At 38.9% G+C, this 23,483-nt stretch overlaps 1 protein-coding gene across 4 annotated transcripts in view; it reads right to left on the bottom strand.

Annotated features, from left to right (window-relative positions):
- Positions 1 to 23,483, bottom strand: part of PPP3CA (protein phosphatase 3 catalytic subunit alpha) — a 294,947-nt gene that overhangs the window by 131,385 nt on the left and 140,079 nt on the right. For all 4 annotated transcript variants that reach the window (XM_060299755.1, XM_060299757.1, XM_070045609.1 and 1 more), the window contains exon 2: positions 22,036 to 22,236. In XM_060299755.1, the coding sequence (XP_060155738.1) occupies positions 22,036 to 22,236 (201 nt within the window). The remainder of the gene's footprint in view (positions 1 to 22,035; positions 22,237 to 23,483) is intronic.

The raw sequence follows: 23,483 nt of genomic DNA, 5'->3' as shown, positions 1-23,483 counted from the left end.
CGGGGGGGGGATTGTTAGGGAGTTATGTGAAAATGTCCTGTAAGCCCAGCTACATTGCTATAAGTAGTAATATCTCGATACATGGTGGGCAGGGTAAGAGGCAGAAGGCAGTGCTTGGATGTACTACAAGATTTTGCAAACCTGGTATGCTGAGGGAAAAAAAAATCCAAACTTTAGTGGGCCTATTTTTTGCGACAGTACAATAAAACACTAGGAGATTTCTACAGTCACATCCAGCTTTAGCAATCTGTGTTTTTATTAATAGCTAAAAAATAGCATTCTTATATTTAAACCACACACTTATTCTTATGCACCAGGAAAGGCAGTGATGTCAGGATTTATATAGACAGAGATACAGATATAGATACATGACGATAATCCTCTGTGAGCCTAAGTTTTAAATAACAGTTTGGCAAAGACGTTTTTCATCCAATTTAATTTAATTAAGTTTAATTTTAATTTTCCAATCATAATAATTCCTGATTTAATAATTAGCTAACTGAATATAATAATATTAACAATGACCATATCAATGCTAATAATAGATAACATTTATTGACGTAATAGTGTTACAAAAACCCATTGAGGTATAGCTACTATTAGTATCATTCCTACTTCACAGAAAAAAATCTTATCTGTAAGATAACAAGAGCCATTAAGTTGTTTAAGTAACAAAACAGGCAGATCCAGAACTCTAATCTAGATCAGTCTAACCACATAATCCCAGCTGGTAAACACACGATTTTCCAAATAATTATAGATAACCATAGCAATAATTTCCTGGGACAAAAGTGGAATGGACTGTGGAAATCATGCTCATAGAGGAGTTAAATGCAGCTGATTTCTTCTCCCAGTTCAGCCATTAACTAGCTGAATATCCTTGCAATGAAACTAACCTCTGTTGAGTCTCAGTTTCTTCAAGGGTAGAAGGGGAAATTTAGCTGGGTATTTTCCACTCTGGATCTGTATGGTCACTGGTCACAGGGGAGGGAAGCATCATCTTTCTGTTAACCAGGGCCTCTGTTCTATATTTCGAATTAGGCGTAACAATGAAGTTTTGCATAACATTTCATTAGAAGACTTGTGTTGTCAACAAATAGTTTGGAAATCACTGAATTCAATGAGCTCTAGGTTTTTAAACTCTTTGGTATTCTACGGCTCTATTAAATACTTACGTTTTTATCAGTAAGATTGGCTCCTTCAGTATTTCTTATTTAACATTAGGTCTTTTAAAACATGAACCCAAAAGATTTCTTTTCAAGGAAGCAAAACCACCAAACCCCTTGGTGGATCAACATTTTCCATTAAGATGTCACAAAATCAACTGGAGATGGAGAATAAATCACCGAACGGTAAAGTCTTTGGGTGTGTTTTATTTTCTTAAAAGGGAACTTAATAAATCCTTCATATTTATGTATTCTTGTAGTCTGGTTTAAATCTTTTCTAAAACATTTTCTTAAAGTATGACATTCTTTCCCAACAACATGGGAAAGCCCTAAGTATTGTGAGAATGATTTTTTAGGATTAGAGGAATATAATGTATATGTGCTCAGCCCTAAATATGAGATTATTCACGATTTGAAGTATTTAAGGGTAGTCAGTAGGCGCCTGTTTATGTGTACTTCCTGATCCAAAGTAACATAAAAGGATATGCAGCCTAAGTCAGAGGAAGATGAGACCCTCAGCTGGCCAAGAAGAATAGTGAGGTGGGGCAGGGGAAGGATGCCAGCAGTAACACTACAATAGCCAGCAGTCACATACCATGTACCATGTGCCAGACAGTACTTTAAGAGCTTACGGATACTAATTCACTTAATGCCCACAACAATTCTGTGAGAAAGACACTGAGCACAGAGAGTGTAAGTAACTTGAACAGTCACAGAGCTGGGAGGTGACAGAGCTGGGACTGGAATTAGGCACCCCGTCGCTGGGAAGGGGTGTGCTTTGTGAAACGGGGGTGGAGGGGAGAGCCAGAGGATCAGGGTAAGATTTAAAGTCCTGAAAAATATTGGGAGACATGAAAAAGATCTAGGAAATCTACAATGATGGAAGAAAAGGAGATGGGGAAATCCCTTGGAAGCACATACTAAAACACTAAAAGCAAGGAAATAAAGAATTGTAGAAGGAGGAGCTAGAATGACACTATCCTTGTTTCTGAAGCTGTAGAAATCAGCAGGGGCTAACAGGAGAACAAAGTCTTACTTCTGAGAAATGAGAGGGAGCTTTCAAGGTCATAGGTTATACTGGGACTTAGGAGAGGCGTTGTGGCAGATTCCTGGGAAACAGTAAGCACCAGAGCTAAGTGAATGAAACCAAAGGAAAGTGATGAGCGGGTAATTCTTGTACCGTGCTGTCTGGCTCACTTTATCAATGAGAAAACTGAGGCCTAGGGAGTTGAAGTGACTTGTTCTGAGCTTATTCTAGCTGATTAGTGACAAGTCCCCTAATTCCTTTCACTATACTACTTGAGTTGGTTTTCTCCTTAATATTTCTTCCAGATGTAGTATGTTTTTTATGGTTCCATTTGAGTGTTTGCTAAAGAAGTATCCCAGGAGACCAAAGGGAGTTAAAACTATGACATATGCACATCGATTTTTGGGTAATTCCACAGCTGAACACGATGTGAGAAGATGAGTATACCTGGATCTGCTCTCAATGCTGGATGAGAATGAAGAAACTTGGAAGTTATGGTCTTTGGTGTATGAAACACCTTCTGTTTTCAAATGGAGAAATTTGATGGCCAGGAAGAAACCTCAGCGAGAAGTGGAACAGAATCTTGTTTGCTCTTTAGGCACAAATACAATGAATAAGGTTGATTTTAGCACCCAGAGGGGTAAACTGGAGAAACTCAAAACTTTCTATTTTATTCCATTTTCCACAGGAAATAGAAAATGGAGATCTGTGGTAGACTCCCATTAGAATTATGTGGCCTCCATAAAACCCTACTTTCTCAAGTCTAAAGACATTTAAAGGTAATTATGGGGGAAGATGAGGGAAACTTCCCCAGCAGTTAAACAGGGATAGTCATGGAATGGACAAACATCACGCCCTGCAGGTCTTTACCTCTGCCCTGCTGCTAAATATGATGTAAGAAGCAGAAGAAAGCTCTGGATCAAGGACAAAATGAGAAGGACATTGAGGGCTTACTCTACTTAAAGGTTAGTGGGGAAAAGTGAGTTAACATGCGATCTACAGGCTAGGTAAGAGTAGAAGAACTCAAATCTCCTGCTGAGGAATAATGGTTATAATAATGCACTAAATGTACATAAATATACATTAAATTCCAAGGAAGACAAGAGAAATTAAACTGTGAAAGTAACACTGACGTGCTGCAGAAGTGAAATCATCAGTGTTCCCCATTGTTGTTCAGAAGAAAATAGATGACAGAACAAAGAAGGGCGGTGGGCCATGGTGGAGGAGGCCAGGGTTCTGGGCCTGACTCAGCACGAACCAGCTGTGGGTGACGCTGCCAGACCAGGCCATGCCCAAACCCTGCAGCAGGTGAGTGTCCTCCTCTGTGAGGCTGGTAGCTGGAGGGGGTCTCTAAGTCTCTTCCACCAATAAAATTAGATGACTATTACAGCAAGAAAATAATTACAGGAAAAAATTCAAATATTTTTTAAAAGTGGAGAATTTAATAATAGCGATTGTTATGACCAGTTATCAGCTATACGGGCAAATCATTAACCCTCAGAGGAATAACGAAAGTGTTCATTAAATTACTACTATTACTTACAACTATTATCAAAATCTCCCCGCTGCCCGTCCCGCCAAAAAAAAAATAAACAAAAACCCAAAACCCACAGTGAGAAAGGCAAAGATTCAAGAACATTAGCAGCTATGTGATAAAAGGAAAACTGCCTTTTATAAAAGGAAAACACTTCTGATACCACATGTATGGGTCTTCTTCCCTCATACCAACCAATGTTCCAACACTCCAGACGTCAACTGAAAGTCCTATAATTCAATTCAATTCTGATACTAACTACGCAGAGTCAGTAGAGCCCTTCAGGTGCCAGTTACAAATAATGGGTCCCCAGGGTACCAACATTTGTGTCAGACTTGGTTACAAAGTCAAGGGGTTCTCACAACTCCCGCCCCCCTGCACAGGTTCGGTAATTTGCTGGAATGACTCACAAAACTCAGGGAAACATTTACGTATATTTACTAGTCTGTCATAATGGATATTCTAAGGGATACAAATGAACAGCCAGATGAAGAACTAAATACGGCAAGGTCTGAAAGGATCCTGAGCACACGAGCTTCTTTCCCCGTGGAGTTGGGGTGCACTGCCCTCCCGGCATGTGGATGTGTTCACTAATCTAGATGCTCTCCCAACTCTGTAGCTGAGGAATTTTTATGGAGGCTTCATCACATAGACATGATAGATTATTAACTCAGTCTCTGGCCCCTCTCCCCTCCCTTGAGGACGAGGGATAGGCTGAAAGTTCCAGTCTTCTAATCACGGTGTGGTCTTTCTGGTGACCAGCTCACATCCTAAAGCTGTCCAGGAACCCACCAAGAGTCGCCTCATTAGAACAAAGGATGCTCCTATCATCCAGGAAATTCCAAGGGAATTAGGAGTGCTATGTAAGATGCTTCTATCTCCCCCATCTCTCAGGAAGTTATAAGGGTTTTAGGAACCTGGGGCAGGGACCAAAGTACATTTATTCTTATGTCACAGTGATATATCAGAATATTTTACTTAAAATTCACAAATTCATCCCCTTTCACCATGTTTTTTTTTCTCTATAGTCACAATAAAATTATTCAAAATAAAAAGCAGTCAATTCACTTCTTAGTTATACTAGAAGACTGAAAAGAGCATTTACTTAAAGAAAAACTGTTTTGGGAAAACTGCCCTTCTGTATTTTAAAGAAGAAAGAAACACGTGTGGGGGAGGGGGAGGGGAAGCTCCAGCTTTAACAATAAAGGTTATGTTGTTAATGACAGAGGTCATTCTATAATAGTTATTGAAGAACTCACAGAAATGTTTTATTTCAGAACCAGTGGTTCTGAAATGTTCAGGAAACCATGATATGGGGGGAAGTGAACTCACACAATAACAAAAATTGGGGTTATCAGTTACTTTGACATGGAGATGTTTTCAAAGGGTGGCAGGAGGAAACCCTGATAAGGTTCATGAAGTATCTAATCAAGGTATTCATTTTGAAGTCAGGTAATATGTACTTTGAGTAAGAAACACATTTATAGAATCAAAACTGAAAAGAGCTTTGAGATCATCTAGAATAATCTTCTCGTGAATTACAGGAAGAAATTGTTGTTAGAACTGGCACTACTTCTCTGGCTTCCTGATTCACAGTCCTTTACTCTTTCCCTCTGCTTTTAAAAGACAGTAGGTTTCACTAATATCATTATTTTCATCGTCCCTTTTTTGTTACGCTCAGAAAAAGATATTCTTTTAATATCCGTTTAGTATAATAGTATAATAATGACCAGAAGATCCCCAATAAAACAATTATACTTCCACCTGGAACTAAAGCAAATGTCAACTAACTCATATGTGAGTCAGATGAAAGGTGGAATTCAGGTGATTAGAAAACATATCAAACAAGACAAGAAGAGAGTCTATATTCTCCAAGTTGGATTTTTGAATTTTCAATCATAAACTACTTTAATGATTTTCAACTTGCACCAAAAGGTCAAAGATGAAGTAAGCGCTGAATAAATCAGCAAGTGTTTGATGTTTCTTACCAAAAATGTTTGTTAAATTCAGCAGACAAAATAACACAACCCCTATGACCATGACTGATCACCATTTAGTGTAAGCCAATACAGAGGGGGAAATACGATTTTTCTTTTCTTTCTAAATAGTTACATAGTTATCCATCCATGTGCAGAAGATTCGGTGGTATGAGTGTATAAGCATCAATATCAGTCATAATAAATGATCATTTTTGTTCACAGAGTGCCTACGAGGTCTCAGGAACTGTGTGAGCATCTTTTTGAACACTGCCTCCTGTCCCGCAGCATTGTAAGATAGAAATTATTTCAATCCTCTCTACAGATGAGTAAATGGAGAGAGATGCGTGAGGTAACTTGTCAGCAGCAGGATTAAAACTTAACGTCTGTTTGATTCTAGAGACAGTGTTCTTTTCACCAGGTGACAGCGCTTTACCCTGACAAAATTCCTATGACATACAGAATGCAGATGCTACCTGAAAAAATTCAGAACACATGATTGAACATATCCATTTCACTTTTACCTTCTACAGAAATGTTAAAATTTTAGTATTTTACCAGTAGCACAGTGAATACTTAATGGCTTTAGCATTAAGCCTTACTTAAAACAGAAAATCAAAATCTGCTCCAAAAGAAACCTTGTCTTTACATTTAAAAAATTTTATCTAAAATCATGATCATCACTGACCCTTAAATAATGTACTCTGTCTGACAAATACAGTCACACCGTCTCCCTTCGGCCCCTACCACACAGATTGTTGGTACTGTGCTCCCTTTCCCGAGGGTACATCTGACAGTTCCCAGATTCCTTTGATCAATCATAATACTTATTTTGTTATATTCCTTCCTCTCTTTTCCTCCACCGTTCTAAACTGGACAACCCACCGTAAGTCAACCCCCAAACCAATTCCAGTCTGTCCTTGAAAGCATCATGCCTGTTTCCGTCATAATTTTACCCCCAGCCTGTTTCTTGAAATGAGCATTTGTCATTACATTTACCTAGCCATCACTAAATTCAACATAAAACTCCGTAGCTACTATGGGTCCCCGAGACATCCTTCAAATGAATGGAAACGTCCCCATGAGTCCCCCCGGCCTAATTCCTCAGACTCAACCCAACCACACATGGACCACTCCTTTTGTCAGCCTCAGCCATCAGACGATTATTTCTCTGACCCCTGCTACCTCCTGGTAATTCTTACTTTGTGGAACCCAAGCCTATTTGGCTGTTACCAGCCAACTGGACTGAATCTTGCTAATTTGCCAATCTTACCAATCCCTTCATCACACTCAATCCTCCCCAGTTTTCTTCCTTTCTTAAACTATCTCCAGAACAATCACCCCCCAACTCCCGTCCTCTCACCGTAGAAACCAAAGAGGTGTCAGAGACATCACAGATCCTCTTGTAGGTGATCTCAGTTCCCGGGAGGCAATTTAGGAAAAAAAAAAACAGCTACAGAAATTGGGCCTAAGTTCTACACAAGACCTCATTACATTTTAGGAAAGGTTTGCCACCTTTTGGATACCACCTTAAAGAATCTATTGCCTGGCTGAAGAAGTCTGACTCAGCTACAGAGTCATCTATTCATTGCTGAGGCAAGTCACATTGTCTGCGGGCAACAGTACCACTGGCCTTGAATCTGTACCTTGCAATTACAAGAATCCAGTACACTGTCCTCTAGAACTACATCACCCTGGATATGGAGGGAAGTGACTGCTACACCTCTGTAATCTCACTGATATCTTTGCAATAACCAGGAAGGTTCAAGAGGCAAAGGAAGAAATTCCTTGCAGGAAAGATGACAGGTTCTGGGACTTCTTCTGGCGGATCCCTGAAGGCCTATGAAGTTGGGCATATAGACTAATTCAGTCTATAATCTGTCTTTCTGCTTATCCTCCTAGCAGTATCCCTCTCGCTAAATGTCTCTGGGTGACACAGTTCAGCAACTGGCAACCTTCGCCAAGTCTCAACAGATGGCTCAGCTGGTTCTTGATGAACAGAAGGTGACTGAACGAAAAATGGCCTTATATTGTTCAAAGAAACAGACTGTTTCTTCTTTCCTGGAATAAGAGGAGGGACTGACAAAAACTCTCTCCTTGACCAAACTTTAGAAAGTCTTCTCTGAGTCATCTTTTCATCTAGGCCTCATCCTTGGGGCCCTGTCTTCAGGCTGCCTAGTTCAGTTCTAGGAAGAATCCCCCCCCACCTTTAATATCTGATCACCTTGGCCTGCCAGGAGCAAGGATTCCCTATCCTTGACATCTTCTCTTAGGAATTCTCCATCCAGTGACCCCCTTGTCCTGCTCTTTGGCTATGAATGCCCACTTGTCCTTATTGCATTCTGAATTGAGCTCAGTTTTCTACTGAAGTTTCTTTTCCCCTGTTGTAATAGTTTTGGGATAAAATATGTTTTTACCACTTTAACTGGTACCTGGCTTTGACACATGGTATATATGGTCGTAAGAAATGTTAATAAACTCTACAAACTAAGATATTGCATGCATCACTTCACTTGACAAATATTGATGGATATCTGCCAAGAGACAGTCACTAGGCTTGATGCTAAGAATAAACAGTAGCCAAAGGCAGACAAAGGGTCTACCCTCTTCAAATTGACCATTTAGTGAGGACCAGAGATCACACAAACAACGATCACACGAGTAACGTAACAGCATTACTATGATAAGTAGTTTGAAGAAAAGGTACACAGTACTATACTGGGGTAAGTCAGGGAAGGCTTCCCTGAAGAACGAATGAAGTGACTTTGCAGCTGAAATCTAACTATTCAAGATTATTGGGTGTGTGTATGGGGGCGGGGGGTGGGGGTAGGGATCGGGCATTCTAGAGAGAAGGAACAGCCTGTGCCAAGTCTCTTATTGACAGAAATGGAATGAAAGAATGCCAGTGTAGACAGGTCCCAGAAAATAATGAGAAGTAGGCAGTGGATGAGACTGGAGACATATATGGGGAACGGAACAGTCAAGACTTTCTAAACCATCTTAGGATTTGCAACTTGATGCTAAGGGCAATTGGACACCACTGTATCCATGCGCTTCTTTAGCACCCTGCCTGTATCGGGGCACATGCCCAATCAGTGAAAACTTTAAAACACTTGAATCATCTTAATGTGTGAGGTATGATATTTGTCTCACACATAGGACAAATTTCATACAACACTGAGTTTTGGCCCTAGAGTGGTCAGTGGCAGGATGGTTGGGAATGTAAAATACAGATGATGTACACTTTGTTGGTAGTTCCATGAACTGTTATTTAAAACAGCGGTCCCCAACCTTTTTGGCACCAGGGACCAGTGTCTTGGAAGACAATTTTTCCACAGACTGGGTTGGGGGGTATGGTTTCGGGATGACTCAAGCACATTACATTCATCGTGCACTTTATTTCTATTATTATTACATTGTAATATATGATGAAATAATTATACAACTCCCCATAATGCAGAATCAGTGGGAACCCTGAGCTTGTTTTCCTGCAACTAGATGGTCCTATCTGGGGGTGATGGGAGAGAACGATACCCAAAGTGTGTTGCTTATGTCCAGACTACTCCTTAATTGTCACTTGCTACTCACCGATAGGGTTTTGATATGAGTCTGCAAGCAGTTGATTTATTATGGTCTCTGTGCAGTCAAACCTCTCTGCTGATGAGAATCTGTATTTGCAGCCACTCCCCAGCGCTAGCATCACAGCCTCAGCTCCACCTCAGGTCATCAGGCATTAGATTCTCATAAGGAGGACGCAACCTACATCCCTCTCATCCGCAGTTCACAGTAGGGTTCACGCTCCTATGAGAATCTGATGCCGCCGCTGATCTGACAGGAGTCGGATCTCAGGCGGTAATGAGAGCGATGGGGAGTGGCTATAAATACAGAAGCTTCCCTTGCTCGCCCACCACTCACCTCCTGCTGTGCCACCCGGTTCCTAACAGGCAACGGACCAGTACTGCTCCGTGGCCCAGGGGTTGGGGACCCCTGATTTAAAAAGTCAATCACCCATGGCCATCATCAAAAAGTCTACACATAATAAATGCTGGAAAGGGTGTGGAGAAAAGGGAACCCTCTCACACTGTTGGTAGTAATGTAAATTGGTGCAGCCACTGTGGAAAACAGTATGGAGGTTCCTTAAAAAACTAAAAATAGAGCTACCATATGATCCAGCAATCTCACCCCTGGGCATATGTCTGGAAAAGAAGAAAACTTTAATTTGACAAGATGCATACACCCCAGCGTTCATAGCAGCCCTATTAACAATGGTCAAGACATCAAAGCAACCTAAATGTCCATAGAAATCATCACACTGAGTGAAGTAAGTCAGACAGAGAAAGACAAACATTATACGACATCACTTATATGTGGAATCTAAAAAGTAATCCAATGAACATATTTACAAAACAGAAACAGACTCACAGACATCCAAAACAAACTTACGGTTACCAAAGGGGAAAAGAGGGGAGGGAGGGATAAATTAGGAGTATGGGATTAACAGATACACACCACTATATATAAAATAGATAAACAACAAGATTTATAGTATAGCACAGGGACCTATCTTTAAAGAAGGTCAATCACCCAAATTGGAAATGAAAATGTATTTGCGTCAGAATGATTCTCAGCCGTCAAGTATGGAGTATTATTACTTGGACGTGGGATGCTTGAGCAAGACCCACCCTCCCGTATTTGGTTAATTGCTTCTAATTTTAAAAGGCATCTTAGCCCATATTATACAGGTTTTAAATGATTTTTTTCATTTTCTTATTTCTAATCGATATACTGATGGCATGACCATGAATGCAAAATTTATTTTTCTTTAATTAAAATTGAAACTCATTTGCAATTTAGAAAGGATGAGTAATAGAGAGCTGTAGGCATAAGGGCCTCTCCGCTCCCTCTTCCATTCCACAGCCCTCTCGGTATTTACTTACATCCATAAAAGGGGAAATGCAAAGTCTGCTATAATATCCAAATGTTAATACAGTTAACAGTTCTCTATGCTTCTAATCACTGAACAATGGAACAGAACTGATAGTTGCAATATTAGCTGCATAAGAACAATAAGAGCCACGACAAAAATGGTTACAGCAATGATAATAAAGCAGCTACTATTTGCCGGGCACTTACTCTGAGTGCTGTGCTTGCAACACTTCACTTTATCAGAGTGACAGGCATGAAACTCACACCTCATCTCTTCAAAGATGAGAAAGCTGAGGTTTACAGAGGTGAAATAATTTGTCCAGTGGTAAATAGCTAAGAACTTGCAGATCCTGAATGCCTCTCTAGAGGTCCATGATTTGTAACCCCGATACCACACTACATAGGATGAAAATAAAGTTATTGTTGCACGGTCACTGGGAGATGTACCTCAGCAGGTGAACTGGACAGCACAGATGAAATCGCCCTTCCTTTTCTCACCTCTTTCCACACCATTCATTTTTTTTTTCCTTCAGATAAACTGGCTGGCCCAGAAGTTTGAGTATAATCAGAAAATGCTAAACAAACCACAGTGGGAAAAGAATCTATAAATTGGCCCACTGCCACTATACCCTTAATAAACTAAGCTAACCAGCCACAAATAATATTGAAAGGGCCTAAAAAAAAACTCATGTACTTTTAACACTTCCTTAATTCAGATTCTTAAGTGGAATGGATATTGTATATCAATAATGCAGACAATTTACTTTCTAATTTCCACCTAGCTTTGATATATATTTAATAAGAATTACCAGCTTATCTCTTGAAGAAGGCAAAAAAAAAGCGGTAGTTAAGGTTAAGCTAAGGTCCACCTTAGAAGGAGCTGGGCTTTAATGTTTAAAATACGAGGAAGAGAATTTCAAATGAATAATTTCTGTTTCATGTTTATGATTATCTGACAATCTCCTATTCATCACATGTTATACAAAGAGCCAATCAAATTTTACCATTAAAAAACTAAATGAAAAACATATGTAATTAGGAGTTTAAAGGGGATGCTAAATATCTACAAATTTCTCTGAACTAAATTGAATTCCTAAAATGGGAGCTTGATTTTCAAGGTCAATGTTGCCTTAAGAAAGAATCAGATTATGTTAATAAAGACCAAAGCAAACATGCATATTACTTTGAGAAAACAGAAAGGAAGGTACAAAGCATCCTTTGTTTGAAATGGAAACAAATGTCTTTGCAAGTCATTTCAAAAATATTCTCCGTTATAAGCAATAAAGGATATAAGACTGATGACAGTTAAAAGCAGCACTAGATGTATCAAAGGCATACCACCAGATGGCATCTTAAATCAGATAGCACATTCAGAGACGGTGAGTTAACTATGTTTCTGAAATGGAATCAAATTCATGAATTCCAAACAGATTTTTTAATATTAAAATGTCTGACACTAACCATAAAATCCAAAGAACCCAACAATGTAGTCTTGAATATAACCAAAATATATGAATCTAAAAAGAAAGGCACTGTAAATAAAATGGTGATCTTGATACAATTTTTATTTTAAAAAAGACATAACAAATGGAGTCGTAAGAGAAAAGGAAAGTTCGGTTAGTAATTTCATGTTTCCTTCATTATTACCTACAATTTTTCTTTCCACAAATCCTAATTTTACTCTATCAGAGGGCTTTGTTTATTGTAAACGTGAAGAAAGACAGTTCAGAGCAGAAGAAAAATAGTAAGAAAAAAAGCTTATAAAAAAAAATAAAACAGGTCAAGTTTCCTTTCACCTACATATATGACTCCTATAGTTCAAAAGCCTTGACGTCCAAACCTTAAATATCTTCAGGAACAGAATGAAACAATGCTGCTATGTCTAAAACTGCCTGGTACCTGGACCACAATGTCAAATATGAACAGAAATTAATACAGAGAAGCATATCATACACCAAACTGGAGTCAAAAAGTAACCATATGATAGCAGGAACTGAAATCTTGTTCAGAATATTAAAATACAATATTGTTTCATAAAAACCTCTGAAACAGACTTGATTATCCCCTGGATGTGGGATGTGTTGGCTGTTTTCTTCTACCATCATATAATCAGGAAAATCCTATTTTTACAACACACAGTTAACTAGAAATGTTATTTTCATATGATAAAAGCAACTTAGAGGATACTTGTTACCAGTTTGTAATTTATTCTTGGATTGGATTTATGTATAGAGACAGTATTCTACATACACATTTTAGGGCTTAATATAAGGAAAGAACACTGGACTTTTTTGAGCCTTTTCCTTTTTCCCCTTCCTCAACACACCTGACTTAGGTCTCAAACCCATCTGTGGATTTCACATTACTTCACAAGGCAATGCTTATTCCATGATGCTGGTGGAGGGCCCAGCAAAATAGAAGGAAAAGCTATGTGACCTCCAAGACAAAAGCAAAGCCAGGACTGAACTACCTAAAGGCCTTCTCTCATGGAATATATTTTAACATTAGCAAGATGTGTACGTAAAAGTATTTAATTCATATTTTAAAAATACATTTTATATATGAAGATAGTCATTTAAATAGTGGTAAAGCAGCTGCCTCAAAACTGAATATTATTATCTTACTAATCCACTAATTAAATCACAGATTCTTCTATAAGAAACTACTTCTGACCAGTTCGTATATTTATCCAGTATCTCATCTGTCCAAAATCCTCCACTTTAGACAGATATCAACAAATAGCTATTCAGGAGAAAAGAACAGAGTAAAAAAGATAACTGTTATGTAAATGACGACACTAACAAAATACAGAAACACACACATCCACACACATGCATAAATACATACATACTCTGTTTAAGAGGTTCCTATATCTGACCATTATATTCTTACCATAAGCTACTATGTGCAAATCAGCACTACATTTACATTAAAATTATTTTGAAACAGAGGAACATTCACAAAACCGTACCATAAAATTCATGTCCTCAGCTGTTAACATTTAATAGGATAATAGCATGAAATGATAAAAAAAATTCAGTACAATATACAGTTGACCCTTAAACAACACGGGTTTGAACCACATGGATTGTTTTTCGACAGCAAATACTACAGGATCAGAGATTGCTTGAATCTGCAGGTGCAAAACTGCATGTATATGGAGGGCCAACTATAAGTTATACGCACATTTTCGACTACGTGAAGGGTCAGCACCCATAAGCCCCTGGTTGTACAAGGATAAACTGTAGTTAAATGCCATGCTATATAGTTACTCTCAGATTTCATAATTTCATGGACCTGTAAAATTAACTTCTAACCCCAAATAAAATAGGAATAGACATTGTTGAATTGCCTGCATTTTAATACCAGTTCTGGCACCTTCTAGTTCAGTAACCTTAGATATAATACTCAATTTCACTGAGCTTCAGTTTCCTCATTTGTAAAATTGAACTGATCACAGCATTTCCTTCACAGGGTTGTGTGAAAACTCAGAGTTAAAACGTACAGTGTGGACTTCCCTGGTGGCGCAGTGGTTGAGAGTCCGCCTGCCGACGCAGGAGACACAGGTTCGTGCCCCGGTCCGGGAAGATCCCACATGCCGCGGGGCGGGTAGGCCCGTGAACCATGGCCGCTGAGCCTGCGCGTCCGGAGCCTGTGCCCCGCAACGGGAGAGGCCACAACAGTGAGAGGCCCGCGTACCGCAAAAAAAACCAAAAAACAAACAAACAAAAAAATCCGTACAGGGTTTATAACACTGTACGAACTGGCAAAAAACAAGAACCGAACAAGTGTTAGCCTTACAACAAAAATAACTCATTAATTTGTCCCCCCAAAAGTATAAAAAGCAATTACTGTCACCATAGTTTCATGTACATAAAGAAAGCATTCTCACTAAAATGAAAAAGGCAATTTCAGTCTGGACCAGTGAAAACTTTTTCATAGCCCAGTCCCAGTCTGTGGCCAGTATGTGGGAATGTCCATTAAGAACTGGATCACAAGAGAATAAAATCAGTGGAATCTAAAATTATTAGGGACACTTCAATGGGAAAATGGAACACGACATGAGTTGGAAACATAAATATTATCTGAATTTCCTGTAGACAAAGGGAAGTGTATCTACATTTTTTCCTTTAAGGTATCAAAGAAGAATGCACCTTCCTTACCTGGAAGCCTTTCAGTGTTATTTGAAACACTACTTCTCTTAAAGGCACAGTAGTATTGATAATAATATATTTCAACCTTCTCTAAAACCATCAGAGTATTATTATTGCAAGTGATCACTTTCAGATTTTAAAAATAATAGTTTGGGGATTTTTATCTTCCTATGGAAACAACTACAGGTGTTGCCTTATGAACGGTGCTTACACACCTTACTATTTGTGAAAACTGACTCATGGCAAATTGAAAAGCATAGGGCACACTGTGTCTTAAAGCAAAATATCTCTTCATGTAATTATGATGTAATAACTGTCAAATGCTTCTTCTGGGTGGTGTTATATGTTTATTGACATTAATAGATTACATCAATAGATTATTACTGACTGGTATGTTACACACAAATGCTGAATTCCTAAGGCTCAGCTATTCTTAATATAATACTGTATTCATCACCACAATTCACTTAAAGATGCTTTTGATCCCAGTCTTCCTTTATTCTCCGCAGTAGCTTTCTATAGTCAACTCTCGAAGAGCTTGTAAAGGAAAGCACTACAAAGGTTTTTCACTGGGGAAAAACTATATAAACTTTATGCCCCAATGGTACTAAGCACTATTGTTTGGTCTTGCCCCCTTGTGTTATAGCAATACATTTTAATTTAAAATATAATAAATTATAAATAGAGTCAAAATAATTTATTCCTTGTATTTCTCAGTAATGAGCAAGAACAAATTCTAGTCAAATGAGCTGAAATGCTTGATTATTTTCAACCTAATACAGAGGTAGAATAGTGCATGTAATACCATGTAATAGCTCAGCATGAGTTATGTTGACGGATCCTGTTCATAGCAAGGTCTTCAGCTGATTAGCTATGAGGCCAGTTACTTAAACCAGTGGTTCCTGTAGAGGGGTCCCAGATCAAGGGGCTCATCACCATCTGGGAACCTGTTAGATATTCAAGTTCTCAGGCCCTACTCCAGACCTACTAAATCAGAAACTCTGGAGGTGGAACTCAGCAATCTGTGTTCTATGAAGCCCTCCGGGCAATTCTGATCCATGCTCAAATTCCAGAAACACTGACTTAAACTCTCTGAGACTCGCTTCTCCCACTTGTAAGATGGGTTTCCTAAGACCAACCTTGCAAAACAAGGGAGGAAAACAAATCAGGGAAAAGGACGCTGGCTCTCATGCAGTGACCTTTTATCCTTTTTTTTTTTTAAATCAAGGGCCCACATTAAGGGGAATAAAAACATCAAACTGTGGTGGCTGCCACAGGCTGGGCCTGAAATGTGCTGACCTGCCAGCGGTGGGCTAGGTACCAAAATAGGCCTCGGGCTGCAGGGCAGGCCCTAAACATTTGGCCACTGAAATCTTTGAAGTGGGCAAAATGCCCCAGAAGTAATATTTTATCCTCATATAAACTAAGGCTGCATTGCTCTGATTGTGACAAATGATAGTATGAAGAGAATAAACACTGATCTTTCGGTTCTCAAAAGACACTGGATTCTTACCCCACTTAACTCTCCCCGGAGTAAAGGCATGGGGAATTCTCCTAATTGACGTCAGCTGCTGTAAGGGAAGGAATGCCATGACCTTAAACTTGGCCACTAGTTCACTCTCACATCCAGGAACAAAGCCAAAGGGTTCTCCTGGCAACTGCCTGACATGCTAAATGGCAGGCACAGCCACTGAGGGAATCCTTTGCTGCCCTAGGGACAAATCCCCCCCTGCAGGAAACAGACAAACTGGAGAGATTAGCAGTTTGCCCAGCTGATGCTGGCCTATCCCCCCGGTCCAGGGAGCAGAAAATGAGTTCTAAATCATTCTCTTCAAAGACCCAGGCTCCTGGTCGGCTTCTGCTTTATACATGAGGGAAATGTTCTCTGCTAGGTCAAAGGGAAAATAGGAAAATATGAGAACTTGAAAGAGAAATGTAATAAACTGGATCCCTGCATAAATCATCCTACCATATTCAAGAAGTCGTTAATGGATATTGACTAAGCACAAACTAATCAGACATTTTAAGATCAATGTCAATCATCATTCTTGAAGGGCCCTGTAATCAAAATCGGATCCAATTCTCCTAGCCTGCCAAAATCATTGCCAGGGCACAAGGCATACTCGGGACATACTGAACGAGTATGAAAGGTTCCTGATCAGCCCCTCTCGCAAGAGCTCCTCCCTGCTCACTCTACTCATCTCATCCAGGATGCTATTCTAGCCACAAACTTGACTGTGTAACTCCCCCGCTCCAAGACCCTCTCCACTCTCCCAGTGCCTACAGAACAGTAACCAAATGTTTAAGTGCTGCTTACAAGAGACTAATATTTGACCCTGACCGTCCAACCTCAGTCTCACCCCCCACCCCTACCCCTCACACCCTTCTGATACCTTGTCTTCCCACAGCAAATCTCCAAGATCATGCCTTCCCACTTTACAAAAAATAACAGTGCCTTTCGTATGCTGTTGTCTCTGCCCAGAATAACCTTTGCTAGCTTTTTCACACAGTAAAATCTCACCTATCACACATGCTCCAGTTCAAGTACCATGTAATCTGTCAAGACTTTCTTGGCTTTCCTGCATTCCTTGTTCTGAGTTCCCACACTAGTTTATAGGCACCTTCATTATGGTTCTTAACAAATTTTACAGTAATTATCTATTTCTGTATCTGACTCCCCAAATAGACCTTGAGTATTCTACTCAAGGACTATGCCTCATCTGTTTCAATCATCCACAGTTCCTAGCCTTCTGAAAGAGTTCTCAATCCATATCCAGGATAGATAGGATCCGAGCTATTTAACAGGTTTTTTTTTTAGCTCAAAAATGTAATATAATAATCAACGGACACTGTCAGGGAAACCGTAGCCATTTAGAAAAGAGGAAAACTTTTTGGTTTTAAGTTAGCTCTATCCAGTTGGATATTTCTAAATTTGCTTGAATAAATCTAGATCATATCCTTTCATTTAATCAATAGTTTGATGCACATATCTTTCGGCAAATATCTGTTTCAGTTTTTTTGTTATATGCTGACCCCTGGGAGAGCAGAGACCAGGTCTTATTCACCTGTGTATAACACACACCACCTGTACCAGGCAAATGTTTGGTAAACTGAATTCCCAAATGACTTGTACCTTAGTTCAGCTTAGTTCACAAAATACCTTAGACTGGGTAGCTTAAACAACAAGCACTTATTTCTCACAGTTCTGGAGGATGGGAAGTCCAAGATCAAGGTGCTGGCATATTCAGTGTTTGGTTAGGGTTCTGTTCCTGGTTTGCAGATGGCCACCTTCCTGCTGTATCCCCACACGGAGTAAAGAGAGAGGGCTCTCATCTCATCTTCTTATCAGGGCACTAATCCCATCACAAGGGGTCCACCCTCAGGACTCAACTAAATCTAATTATTTCCCAAAGACCCCACCTCCAAATAACATCACACTGGGGGTCTGGGCTTCAACATATGATTACTGGGGAGACACAAACATGCAGTCCATAGCAAGTTGCTACACAGATATTTGGCCACATTTTTTAATGTTCCATTTGTATGTCTGCAAGGAAACAAAGATAAATTTAACTCAATTTTCAAAAAAGAGTCAAAAAGAGGGAAAATACTTTCCTTCACAAAATGCCTCCAATATAGAAACACATTCGTCAAGTTAAATGTCTAAAACAGCCATCATTCTAATCAGGCAAGTTTGCTGAGAGAAAAGAGCAGAATGTAACTCATACTTCCCTTGCTTTGATTAGGGTCCCATAACTAATCCTCACTTCTACTCCCACAGAGATGGTTACTGGCTTATCTAAATCCATGCTCCAGGAGGGTAAGGTACATAGTGCTTTATCACCTTCCCCAGAGGGATACATGGAGGGAGCATTGGGACCAGGCAGTTTCCTGGTCCTTCTCCAAAATCAAAAGTACAGAATTTTAAGGGAAAAAAACCCTAACTGAACATAAACCTTTTGTTTTACTGCTTTAAAAACACTTGAAGGGAAGGGAGGAAGGGAAGTTGGGCAGCTTTGTAAATTTAAACATCAAAGAAATGCTAAAGGAATGCAATAATGCCCAGATTTCCAATAACCAGGACACTAATTCCTAGATTTTTCTTTAAATAGGAGCAAACCATGACACAGAGGTTAGCACAACTCCTCTCTAAACATTTGAGTGTGAAACGTTTTTATTAATAAAAAGTAGGAGGGAAGAAAAGAAGAGGGAAAGCTGGGGAGTGGCTTTTGTGCATGATTATAAAATAGTTGCCACTTGTTTCATTTTGTGAGTTTACATATCAGGCTATACTTAAAGCTGAATTGCCCACAAGAAGCTAATCGTCAGTTTCTACCCTGATGGCTCACCTTACATTTTTAGGAATCTGACATACGTAGGTGAGAGACTAGTTCTAATACCACTTGAAAACCACCATATGGTTTCAGGCTTCAGGCTTTTTCTCCCTCCATTAAAAGTGCTTCTTCTTCCCCCTTACTCTTTTTTCACAGGTTCTCATTTGCAGCTCTCCTGTTTTCCTTCTTCTCCCCCTCCTCTTCTACATCTTCCTCCTTGCTGCTTTCTCGTTTAAACTGTTTAAGTTCTCCATTTTTCTTAAGTGTGGAATTCTGAACTACATAAAGAATACTCTACCCTTAAGATCTGGAAGTGTAAACCATGCCTTTTATTGCATAGCGTAGTGTCAATATAATATTGACTTCATTGATTCACTTTACTGATTCAGTTATCCAAATAACAAATATTCTACATTTAAAAATAAATATTACATTGCTGGTTCAGCTGTCCAAATAAAACCAAATCTCAGAACACAATCATATATCATAAAATGTTATCAATAAATTATAAGAACTATCCTGAAATACAAAGAGATAGCAATTTTCTCGGATCACCGTACCCTGCTTTTATTTTGCAGTCCTCCGTGCTTCAGCTTGGAAAGTTCATGGGTTAAAATATGAAGCTATGGATTTAGCTTTCTGGTGAATCATATGCAAAAGAGTTTTTTTTTTCCCTTTTAATGGAAATGTTAAAATAAATTCCCCCACCACTTATATTACATATCTTTATATTCCCAGAAAAGGAAGAAAGAGATCACTGCAATGGAATCTACTGGAGGTTCCTTAGAATCCTGCCTTCATTAAGAAATATAAACACTACATATTCTGTGCTACATATTCTGTGATGTCTCCATAGCTACTTCTGTCACCATCTAGAAGGATTTTTTTTTCTTTCTCCCCCAGGGAAAGTTATACATAATTGAGTCCTGATTTCTAAAGTCTCTTCATATCTATATTGGGAAATGTGCCAAACTGTGAGCTGGAATCTCACTAGAAAGAACGAGGTACAACCTCTGCTGAATATGAGGGCAATTAGTCAATGGACCCCAGAAAGGTTCAGGGATAAAACATCACGAATCTGACTTTTCCAGAAACCTCCCTATGTGTTCTTTCAGGACAGAGCCTCATCAAACAGAAGAGCTGATTGTATCCCAGGAAATATATTCCCCTAAATGTCTATTTTACATGTTTCCTTTTTGTTATAATTATCACCTCCATTAATACCTACTGTGCTCATTAGTGAGTTTAACATGAATTGGAAATCACACATTATTATGTGAAGTAGAGAAAATATCATAATAAATATAATATACCATATTTATCATATCATAATGTCATATTATGATATCACAGTAAAATATCAAGCCATTCATTCTTACCAAAATCAAAAAAACTTAATGATATAGATATCATTTAAAGTTACGATTTTACCATTTATTTATAGGTGGGATTTACAGTGAATTTTTTAAAGTAGTTTCTTTGCCAGTAGATTCCAAGCTACTACTTAGATGTTAAAAATTTTTCATATTTTAGTATCTAAGAAAGTAAAGCATGTTCACATTTGTTTTGTTCTTATATTTCCACAGTGTCTGTAAGTCAAAGATAATAATGCATGAGTGCATTTTAACACATGGAAAATGGGGTTCATAGTGATACACACAGGGGAAGTATGTAGCTTGATTTTTCACCACTGGTCCAACACTGACTTACCACCGGAACCAATTTCTCCTGCTGCCTGGCCCCAAACACACTCAGTATTCTTCTGAATTACAAATAAGAAAAACAGCATTGCCAACCCAAAACAAAACGTAAATGTCAATTTCTCTGGAAGAGGAATCATTAGAGGCATTTTGATCAAGGAAGGTCTAGTCTGATATTCAAGAGCGCTTATCTTGCTCTTACCAGGCACCTTCAAAAATATATTAGAAGGCCAATAATATTATAAGTACATGAAGGTTTGGAAGAAAGAAGCAATCAGTAGTATATATGAAATATTTTAAATGTCCTTTTTGTTTTGAAAAGCATAATATTCTATGTCAAACTTCTTCCCTTTGCCAGAATGATAATAATTAAGGAAAAAATACATGTTTTTTTTAGATTCTCTAGAAATACAAACGTGCAAGTTTAGCAAATTTCACAAAGTGTAGATGAAAAGCCTCTACTGTTTGACCCTCCATACAACACACAACTTTTTGACAAGATTTAACTTTTATGGTCTAAGTGAAGTTCCACTTACCCAAAATACATATCTACCCTTAAGAAGTAACAGAAGAAAAACTCTCAAAAAGTAAAGACATATTTTCTAGGCATAAAATGATATAGGAAGGAGAGAAATTTTGTCTTCTTCCTAAAGTTCAATGGTTCTCAAACTTTAATGTTTGTCACGGTCACCTAGAGGACTTGATAAAACAGATCACTGGGCTTCACCCCAGAGAACTGATTCAGTAGTTCTGGGGTGGGAGCTGAGAAGGTACAGTTCAGCAGGTTTCTAGGTGGTGATGATGGTGATGCCAGTCTGGGATGACACTCTGAGAGCCACTGCATTAACTTAGTCACTTAACTACTTTGGAAGTCTTCCTATGCTTTGTCTGACCTTTCCCAGTGAATATCTTGTGTTCTTCGTGACAGTGTTCTACTGACAAAATGTCACTTCTTAGTTAAGGTATTACCTCAGAATATCTTCATCATCTCTAAGCTGCACACCACTTCTTAGGGTATCACATCACACAAATATTTAATACATGAAAATAAAAATACTGTCACATATGTATTAAATCTTTTGTTCCTAATGTACAGATTTGGCAGGAAAAGAGTAAGATGAAGAAGGTGAAGGCTCACTGGTATCTAATACTTTTGATTTGATGTTAAAAACAACAAAGTGTGGGTCCAAGTGGACAGTCTCCATCCTCAGGACTTACCTGTGACTGGCGCATCAATATCCAGCAAATTTTTTTCCTGTCGAAGAATTGAAGCCCCCTCTGTGATTATTCTCAATGCAACACTCTCTTCCAGCCTGCCCTCCTTCATGAGATGTGCCTTTAAGATATCCACACGAGGTTTCCCATCGTTATCAAACACTTCTTTTGCCGTAAGCCGGTGACTTGGAGGAAACGGGACAGCTGAAAGCGAAGAAGTCAAATCGTTACATTAGCCAAAACTCCACAGTCAAAGATTCAAGATTCGATAATAACCACCAAATATTCATCCCTATCACTAACCACCTACTGGAGTATTTTAAAAGTCCCCCCATTAAAATATGATCAAGGGCTATCAAGAATTAAAGACTGCCTTCTTCCTATGATTCTACATGTGATGTGACTGCTGAAAGGAAATTTACATTTCTTCTTCATCCAGTACCTATCTCATGCATCTAGAAGATCCTGACTGAGTGAATAACAAAAAAGAAGAGAGATTTGTTTCTGTTAGGCAATAATCAATTCAGCAAAAGCAAAGAGTTCCTATACATCCATCCTTCTAATTTTGACTCGGGTGAAGACATTTCTTCACTAAAAAGCAGGCTCCTCTACTGAGATTAGAGGAAGGGGAAAAGACCTTTCAGACCAGATTTGCCCTTCAATGGGAGTTACACCTCTGAGTAAACTGACCCACTGACTCACAGTATAAGGAGAGAGCAGGAATCTGAGGGTGAAAACGCACTGAATAATGAACAGAAAATCAGGGAATCTCTTGAACAGTGAGAGGACTGTATGACATCAGGAGACACAGGTATTTCGGCGTATGATATAATGACAAATTCCATTTGTTGCTCAGACTTAGAGCCAACCATTCTCTCTTCCAGCCGTGCCCCCATGCCTTCTTAACAGCAAGAAGGTCTCTTGTAGCTCCTGCCATTCTTCACATCTCTAAATACATTCATTCACTCATTCAGCCAGAGGATATTCACTAAACTCCTACAACGTGCCAGGACGTCCAAAGGTCCACGGTCAGAGACGGTATTATGAAGGTTAAATTTCTGATAAATGGCCACTCAGCCCCTTCAGTGAGGGAAAATCATTATTTCTCCATTTTATATGAGGGTTCATTTACTGGATAACTCAGATCTATTAGAAATATCTGGAAGAAGCACAAACACTGTTTCATGTAACTTTCATCTGCCGTGTGCATTATGTCATATGCGTAAGAACATCTCCATATGAAGCACTTCTCTTAGGTAAAACACTTGATGTTACGGATTAAACCTAGCCCTCTTACCTCCTGAAAGCGTCTCTCAAAGAAGCAGGATTTAGGTTAGACCTATGCCAAGAAATTTTGTGCAATCTAATAGCATAGACTTGTTATCCAAGAGAAATGACAACTACTTAAAAGTCAGGAAATGAACATGTACTGATGGATGCAAGCTTGATTT

Source organism: Globicephala melas, chromosome 5, assembly GCF_963455315.2.
Source record: "Globicephala melas chromosome 5, mGloMel1.2, whole genome shotgun sequence".
In the NCBI taxonomy this organism is placed as follows: Eukaryota; Metazoa; Chordata; class Mammalia; order Artiodactyla; family Delphinidae; genus Globicephala; species Globicephala melas.
This window is presented reverse-complemented; position numbering and strand designations above follow the sequence as displayed.